This window comes from Cyprinodon tularosa, unplaced genomic scaffold, assembly GCF_016077235.1.
Source record: "Cyprinodon tularosa strain WSP-4 unplaced genomic scaffold, ASM1607723v1 ctg37, whole genome shotgun sequence".
NCBI classification, from domain to species: domain Eukaryota; kingdom Metazoa; phylum Chordata; class Actinopteri; order Cyprinodontiformes; family Cyprinodontidae; genus Cyprinodon; species Cyprinodon tularosa.
In genome coordinates this window covers 2,908,250-2,917,766 of record NW_024039085.1, presented here as the reverse complement: position 1 = coordinate 2,917,766, position 9,517 = coordinate 2,908,250, and the positions used below count along the sequence as shown (strand labels likewise).

Here is a 9,517-nt window from a genome sequence, read left to right as displayed (position 1 = left end):
GTTGGGATCATATTTCATTATACTCCTGCTAATTATCACTGGCAAATATGTATAGTTAAATTTGGACTTTTCAAATCTACGGCTTAAAAATCATTATATATATATATATAGACCTGTCCAGGGTGTACCCCGCCTCTCGCCCATTGACTGCTGGAAATAGGCACCAGCACCCCTCACGACCCCAATTGGGACAAGCGTGCCAGATAATGGATGGAGATATATATATATATATATATATATATATATATATATATATATATATATATATATATATATATATATATATATATATATATATATATATATATAAAATTTGTTTATTGAGGAAATAGATTAGTCATATACAAGAAAATACAAAATTTTCCTCATTAAATTTTCTTGTTTTTGTTAAACATCCTTACTGAAGACCTATAAACCAACAATAAAAGCTATGATATGTTAAGATATGTGTTTACATTCTTCATGTCTATCTCTATCTCATGTCTAAGTGTTATTTTTCAATTTAATAAAACAGACATGATGATAATTCATATGATTTTTACACAATTTTGTTTTACTAGTTAAAGTGAAAACATCAGTTTTATAATTGCAATATGCAGACAGTTAAGTCAGGTCTTGTTGCGTTGGGACACCACTTTAAATTCCGCTTACAGGGTTTGTTTCAACTTTGGTCCATCCTTTTAACGAGTGAATCATTGGGGTTTAAATTTGACAGCAGCTCTCACTGTCATTCAAAATTGATTTGTGTAAACGCCAATTAGTGAAACTTTAGACATCAAAAAGGTGCTAGTTAAAGATGATTACAGGGTCTAGACTGCAGAAAAACAGAAACTCTCTCTCTTTTGACATCAACTGTAAAAACAAATTAGACTCTGAGCTATTAGGGTAAAACAAAGTAGAACAGTTTTTTTTTCACATTCCAGGTCGTTTGGTGATTAATTGAACAAATTTAGTCATGTTTCTTATACCCACCTCAAAGTGTTGTGCTCCTGTTATAAAGTGTTATTTTATGCGACTATGGCTCCAAATTTTAATGTCTGAAAAAAGAAATCGGTTTAAATAAAAGGTAAAAAGAGAACAGACTTAAAGCCTCTGCTGATCATTTTATCTGATAAGCTTTAATCTGTTTGTAAATGTGTGCCTCAATCTGTGCTCCTGTTAGAAAAACAAAATGTTTAGATTAAACATATATATCTTAATTGCTTTAGCATGTTCATCCTGATATGTAAACATAATAAGATAACCTTCCTCTGGCTTTTCTTTAGATCTGCCTTGCTGGCAGAAGAATTTCATGAAAGAGGTAAACACAGTTGATTGCAGTAAATTTAATCTGACACGAAAACAAAAACCAACCCCAAAATACTCGAATAATCCTGCCACTTAAACCAAAGTATTTCATCAGAACCAGAGAAAAATTAACAACACGAGCAAGAAGGTTATCACATCCCCTAACGTGCTAATGCTGTAAGCTGTAGAGTGAAAGGTGCGTTGCAGGTGTGAAGCATTGGACGTCATCTGATTCTTAAAAATAAACAGTAATCGGACACACACACAAATGCTCAAATTAACCGGCGCTGCCTCTAGTGAGGCAAACAGAACTCAAGTGGTTTCATGTTGAGCATCCCTCTGGGTTAAATTATATTAGAACAAAGAGAAACATCATTTCATGAATAGAAACACACCATTAAGTCTATATTACCAATATGGCTTGGAAAAACCTATTGATTCATACTGATGCTTTCAATTGGTTAAAGATTTAACATCTAATAGTTGAAGTTGATTTTGTTTTCCCACTTACTCCTCTGTGCGTGCAGTGTAAACAAAACTTGTAATCATTTGCTGGCTCTGGAGTGTTACAAATTAAGAACTTGGCAGCTAAAGCCTCACAAAAGACATGTGATACATTCACACTTATGTAAGCCAGCTTGCTCATATGGGATCTAATGGTTTGTAAGCTCTTGGATTACATTTCTGCTTTCACAGATAACATTTTTGTAATGAGGGTAAAGTCGATCAGATAACGTCTCAAAGAGGTCAGCTGCCTAAAGGCAGTCTCGCTCGAACACATTTTAAACATCAAAGATAGCTTGCAGTCATAGAGCTGAGCTGTACATTGTTATCTAATTGCTCTACGAAACTCAATAAACGCTTACAATATCAAACATCATGCAAGTTTTATTTGAGACATGCTCAGCTCCGAATCTTCATGAGTAAGGTGTTGTCTAAACGATTTTTAAAAAAAATCAATAATGCACAATAATAAAACTGCTAAATCAACTCTGAGAAAATGGCTTTACATTATTCATATAAAGCAGGAACAACCTTTCAGAGTGTCTGGTTGGATCTGAAAGAGGAAAACCACTGAAATATAAAAGGACGTATGGAGACGACAGTATTGAGCAGCCTGCTACTGCCACAGCAGCAGAAAGGCTTTTCCACTCACTAGCTTTCCTTTTTTTGGTGCAAATTATTAAACAGAGGCTCAAGAGAGAAGCAGAGAAGGTATCTTTTGAATAAATTGCGTTGTGCACTATGAGCCAATTTTCCAGAGGCAGGCTAATAGACCTGTGGAAATTGTTTATGCTTTTCATCCATCCTCCTGTCACCATTCATCCACACTGCTGCCAGAAAATACAATGACACTGTTTCCGAGACAGCAGGGGAATGTTCAACTGAACACACCCCAAAACCACATCCCTGCCAAACTGTGTGAACTGAGAGTGTGAGCCATCTGATTTTAAACTGGAGTCAAAGCAAACAGACTTAAAAAAAAAAAAAAAAAGGCTTAACAGGGTAGGAAATACAATTTAGTGTTAGTGTGAGAGTCAGTATACAAGTTGTCAGTAAAGCAAGCATATCCTTAAAATGTTTTTGCATTTTGCCACTTTAGAAACATAAACCCAAGTAAAATCATCAGTTAAACTCATAGAATAACCAAAATTAACACAATATAAAACTTGTATTTTATTTTTTTTCAATAGTAAAATTTGAATGGTTCATGTATTAAAGCTGAAGTCTGTAAGTTTTTAAAAATCACTTTTTTGTCATATTGGCTAAAACTGTCCCTATGCCCAGACAGCAGTACATGTGATATGTAACCTGTGAAAAAAACTGCTTCAATTGGTATCGCCTACTGCCTGTATTTCAATCTGGAAAGAATAATTCGGGACGAGTCAAAACAACCAATCACAGCCAGAGGAGCGTCTGATGGAGTGTCAATCACAGCTCACACACGCTGAATCCCGCCCCCCCTTCTGGTCGCATGCGGTAGCCGCGCAGATGCTGTGAGAGGGGTGGAGCTTGAGTGAAGCAGAGAGGGTGGGGGAGTGGCGTGAAACCTGTTTTTCTTCAAATTTTCAGTCGAAGTCTACTCTCTCCTCAATGTTACAGACTGCAGCTTTAAGCCCTATTATAATTCCACTAGATCAGGCATCCCCAAACTCGGTCCTCAAGGCCCCCTGTCCTGCAGGTTTTAGAGGTCTCCCTGCTTTAGCACAGCTGGTTATAATGATTGTAGTAGACCAAAAGCCTGTTAATCAGCTTTCAATTAAAATCAGCTGTGCTGGAGCAAGGAAACCTCTAAAACCTGCAGGACAGAGGGCCTTGAGGACCGAGTTTGGGGATGCCTGCACTAGATGATTTGCATTTGGGATTCCCCAGAGTCCATCGATTTATTCTGCATAAAAATCCAACTAAGAAAGGCCTCACAGCTTGGTTAAAATGACTTGACAAATACCAAATAACATAAAAGAAAGGTTTATTATCAATTTGTTATAAAAAGCGATGAAAAGGGTATTGACCAGCTTTAAACACTAAGACCTGGGCTCTCAATCTAAACTGACAGTCAGGAAAAGGAGAGGTTAAAGAACAAATTGTATGGCAACTCTGGAGGAGCTGCAGAGATCCACCTCTAAACTGGTTGCATAACTTCACAAATCTGGCCTGGGTAGAAAATGCCTCGTACAAATCCGACTAAGAACACACCTACTTTACAGAGAAACATGGTGGTGGCAGTATAATTCTATGGGAAGGTTGTTTTCCCATGGCAAGGGGAAGGCTGGGCAAAGTTGATGGTAGCTACAGAAATTTAAAGTCAATTTCAGTTTATTTTCCATCAAATTTGTTTGAGTGAAAGTTATCTTTTTGTGAAGAATGGGGAAGTGGCTCAGTATGTATGAGAAGCTGGTAAAACACATCCAACACTTTTAGCAAAAATATAGGCTTAAAAGTAGTTATTTCTCATAACAGATTTCTATTTTCTCTCAAATGTAAAACATCATTTTCATGTTTTCTGGTCAATTACATAAATTCCCACAAAATATTTTTTTTTTTTACTTTTTTGGAATGACTATGACCTGGATGACAGGATCTTCACCAGCATATTTCCCACAAACTACTTTTCAGTTTGTAGCTGCTGAGGTTTGTTGGTATTATTTGCAAAAACATGTAAATTTTTCAGACCAGTCAAAAAAGAATTAAACAATTCTTTATTTGTTACTTTATTACTCAACAAGTCCAATGATACAGATTAAGGTCAGTAAGAGCTCTGAGCGTTACACAAGAGACAATCAGGACAAAAAAAAAAAAAATCAAGCATCTTCAAAGAAAGTCTCCAGGTTCTCCGTCATCTCAGCCAGATGTTGGGATTCAATCACCTCTGGGTCTGGAGCGGCGGAGGATCCTCTGGTGGCAGGGTTTTCTTGTGACCTCTGCGATGTGTCCGTTTCTCGCTTCATCTCCTTCCCTCCACCCAAAACTTTCTGGCTCTCTATGAAGTACTGGTTGGGGTGGCTGAGAGAGAAAGCACTATCCTCAATCTGTTTAGAAAAAAGTAGAAAGGAGGAGAGGAAGGTCAAGAGAGGGTATCGAGTGTCCATTCTAACAAAGACGGCAGGTTGACTGACTGATTTAGTGCAATGTCACCTTTAATGAAATGATCATTTAATATCTCTCACCCTCTCTGGTTATGATGAGAAATGTTTAACCTGAATTCTTCCCATTACAGGCTTTCAGACAAAAAAACTAATCCAAGTCACTGATGGTTTAAATAATAATAAATGTTATATTTTCATGTAGAGAAAGGTTATCTAGAGGAGCTAAAGCATCTGCTGTGTGACAGATTACAGATACTGGCAAAATTAAAAAGAAAAACTTTGAATTTTGAATGCACTAGAAAAAAAACTCAGAAAAATTATTTTGAGTACAAGATTGTGTAGAATAACATCACCTAATAATGACTGTAACAGCAACATAAACGGTAAGGATCCTGGTTTTCTAAGCTGCAATAATACAGCTGACGGAAACTAAAACACATGAGAATTATCCCATAGCAACATAATTCATTTAACAGAAGAACTTAAGACCTTGTTTTTCAATAGGCTGCTTCCAAGTATCGAATTTATTTACATGTCACGACAATAAGCAAACAAGAAGCGCAATCCTTTGACAGTATTTTAGATCAGAAGTTTTCAGTTTTGGACCAGAATTCATCTCTTCTTAACTAGCTTATTAAAATGCCATGTTAAATTATTCTTATCTCTGCTATTGGATTTACAAAGTAGCACCAAGTTCACCTGAAAGGTTTTTCAGTGCTGAATTTAACTAAATCTAAACGGTATAAAAATAAACATCTTTCCTAAAAATTCAAGACGCATTATCCCATTATGATTACCCGTAATCGAAAAATCTTTGTTTTTTTTTCTTTATATTGAAAGGAAATGGATAAAAAAAACCTAAAAAATAACATTTCAGTAAGTATCAAAAGCCTTTGCCTAATGTTTAATTTTTGTATTTTACTAGAGTATAGCCCCTTTTATGAGCAACCAAATGGGAGCATGTATTACTGTCTTACTTCTTTACAAATATGCTCTAGACTCAGTTTCAATTAAATACCAAAAGCACACTTCAAACTCGTTAGCTGTAACAAAAATATAAAATAAAAAACTAATAAAAAGACATTAAATTCCACCAACAAAATGTAGAAATTAAGCGAAAAGGGATAACTTATGAATCAAAATATAGGCTTACATTTAGAAAAACTTAAAATCACATTAACCTTAATAACAACAAACAAGAGCAAAAATCTATTTTGTATTCAAAATCACATATGAGTGTAAAGGGTTTCTCTTCTTAGATTATTGATATTTCAAAAGTAAAATCGATTAAAATAGGATATAATAGGTTAAAATGACAGAATGGAGCAATAAAAATCAAATGTTCAGACGGTCAGCTAACAATGGATGTAATAAGGGTTTGTAGTGTTTCCGCCTGAGATATAAACAGTAACCGAAAGGGTGACAGTCAATTCCATCTGTCAGCACAGTCTGAACTTACATTGTGGGTCAACTCAAAGTATTTCTGGCACGCCAGCTGATAATGCATTCCTTTGACCAGCTCCAGGATCTGCAAGGAAAGGTAGAAGTTACACCTCAGTCAGTGAAATTATTTCCAAAGGGCAAAGAATCATTCTAACTGGATTTAGGTTTATGAAAAGCACATTTTAACTAAATCCTATTAACTGTTTTAATAAACTGCTCAGACTTTGACCAACTTCCTGGAGAAACAAGTTTCTGTGCAAAACTGAAATCACTTGGTCTCCTAAGAGCAGCTACTTTTAAGACCTTAATATAACTAATTAAAGCCTTTTTCAGCAGTTATATTCAAGGTGTTTATTTAAGGGAAAACAAATGCAAAAAGTTCTCCTTAGCTCAGATTTGTTTACATCATAATTCCCCAAGCTCCTACTTGCCTGCCTCTGGTGTAATATTGCTACAGGCATTCTCGTCTCTACAGCTGGTGATAGACCAGAAATGAGCTATGCAGAATCCCTCCCAGAAATTACAGTCTCAGAGCAGTTTAAAACAGTTTTAGTTAGAACAAAAAAAATAGTGCTGTGGTTGAAAAGATAAAGGATTAATAAAAAGTAATTAGGAAAGGGAAGGAAAACAGCAGCTGTTCATTGAGATCCATTTCAAATTTCTCTCAAACAAGCATGCTTATATATATATATATATATATATATATATATATATATATATATATATATATATATATATATATATATATATATATATATAGTATGAAGTGCTTTAGGGGTCCCCATTTAATCTAATGATTCAAGACAGATTGAGACGAAAAAAACAAAACAAAAAAACAATAACTTTGGTTTTATTACTGTATGCGACTTAACTCTGCAGATCCAAACACAATAACATTTGCTAAGGCATCACCATGATGATCATGATACAGCTTCAAGAGCATCATTTGACCTGCTGCTCGCACCGTCAACAACTTATTGTCTAATTATCGTTCAATATAAAGGAAGTCCACTTGAACAAATCTCTAAGGAGAAAACATAATTAAAGTAGTCGTCTCTGCCTTTAATATTGTTTTAATTTTTTTTACACTATTTTGTCTTTCACTCTAAGGTACTCTAAAAACAGTGTTTAAAAATAGCTTCTGATCACATTGATAATTCAAACAGCTCAACACATAATCTTATCAGGGACATAAAGATTCCCAGAAGCTCTCTTCAATTTCACTAGCTTCTTTTTCAGCTTGCCCGTTTATTACAATCAATTGTAATCTCGTTCGGCCTTGTTTGAAGACATGGTGCTGCCCTGTTTCACACCAGGAAAACTAAGCTGACTCACTTTAAATGGTCAATGACAGAAGAGTTGCTGGTTCCTAAATGTTTTATTTGACAGAAAGTTCCTAAATCGCTTCCTGGATTTTTCCTCTGCAACTTTAAAAAATTTTTTTTAGAAACAGATCAGCTTGTAAAGTGAGACTTTGTTGTCAGACTAGATGAAACCAACCTGGTTTACTCCACTGGGAGACACTTTGTAGAACTGAAGCTTCTGTTTCAGCAGCTCTGGGTCACTGTGACGGAACGGACATCCTGGCAGGACGGGAACAAAAAATAAAAATAAAAAAAAAAAAAACAGGGGTGGGGTTACTTTTCCTAAATACATTAACCAAACAAGCTGCACTCTTCAGTGTGGAGGCAGTAACTGAGGGAAGAAGTTTGAGGAAGCACAAAATGCTCAATATGCTTCATTGATAAAGAAGAATTTCATTGTAAGATCTAAAGAAGTGTATTGGGTTGCAACTTCAAATCCAGCTCATCTAGAAAAACAATAGATAATCTTTTTCTCCAATAGCAGCTAACTCACCATGATAGTCGCCTTGGCCGGGTGGGTTTGATAAAATCACCTTCATGCAGCTGTAGGGAGTGTAGTCTGCTCGCTTGCCTTCTTTGCCAAACATGTGGCGGATGCCGTAGGCATATGCTTTATCAAACTACAGAGAGACAAAGGAGGGGGTACAGGAGGAGAGGGCATTAGTAAGGATGAGAGTGTAACAGGGACAAGGTTGGGGTGAAAGAGGCTCTGTCATTCATCATGTCAGTTTTGAAGGGAAGTTTTCCACTGTGAAAGATAGAGCTATTAGAGAGAACCTGCTGTAGAGGTGTTAGAACAGTCCTGATAGCTGCGTTATGGATGCTTTAATGAGGCCATCCTTCTCTGGGCTTTTTGCCCCTCGTCCTGAACAAAACTGACACGACATGAAACGTGTAAAAAAAAAAAAAAAAAAAATCAAAGTAGAAATGGAGGAAATTTAAGCACATCCCACAAGTTTAATGTGTAAAAACACTACATTCCTATATTTGTCTCAAACAGATGGAACTAACAGAGCTTTAAGAAGCTGTGTTAATCAGTTTCAAGCAATATAATTAAGACATTGTGGAAGTGGATCTCCTTGCTTGTTCAGGGGACTTTGCATCCTCAAAGTGAAAGTACATCCATAGTACAGGGACTGAATTAGCCAATGATGAAAACGATTTAAACAATTTCTGACAAGTTTAAATATAGCAACAAATGCATTACACGCAGGGTGATACATTATTTATATATTATTTAGATGACTTTGGTGCATCTGATAATTAAAACATTTGATTATATTTCTTAGAATCATGAAATTTAATAATTTTCATTACAGAAAAACAGCGGTGCAGTGTGACATGGTGGTGATCAGCCTGTGGCTCTAATGGGGTAGATTTCATAAACAGTAGCCGTCAGCTTGACTCTATTGTTGGATCAACCATCTAATCTTCTACTTCAGAGGTTTAGGTCAGTTTTTTTGCTAACCAGTGAAAAAACGTGATGCTCATTAAAAAACACCCTTTTATTTTTGGGTTTTCTTGGTACCTTAGAAGGCACCAAGTTATGTTGTAAAAGGAAATCAGAAACTTCAGATAGCTTTTCAGCATGGGGTGGGGGGCTATCTACTAAGACATTTTAGAGCATTGCATGCCCTAAAATGTCTTAGTAGATAGTGAAGCTGAATTTGTACTCAACAGAAAACCCAGCATCAGCACCATCATGGCTGTGCAGGCATGTATAACTTTCCCTTAAAACAGCATTCCTGAATTAAAAATCCTTTCCAACTGTCAGAATCTGAGCTTTTCGTTTTTTCAATGGCCAAGCAATGCATAAACTATATCACCGTAAGAAAA

At 35.9% G+C, this 9,517-nt stretch overlaps 1 protein-coding gene across 1 annotated transcript in view; it reads right to left on the bottom strand.

Moving 5' to 3' along the window:
* Window positions 1–3,739: 3,739 nt before the first annotated feature.
* The window catches only part of prim2 (DNA primase subunit 2), a 28,145-nt gene continuing 22,367 nt past the window's right edge, over window positions 3,740–9,517 (bottom strand). Inside the window, exons 11-14 of the mRNA XM_038296222.1 lie at window positions 8,175–8,301; window positions 7,818–7,900; window positions 6,334–6,402; window positions 3,740–4,817 (exon numbers count right to left, since the gene is read on the bottom strand). Coding sequence (XP_038152150.1) covers window positions 4,590–4,817; window positions 6,334–6,402; window positions 7,818–7,900; window positions 8,175–8,301 — 507 coding nt within the window. The 3' untranslated portion in view covers window positions 3,740–4,589. The remainder of the gene's footprint in view (window positions 4,818–6,333; window positions 6,403–7,817; window positions 7,901–8,174; window positions 8,302–9,517) is intronic.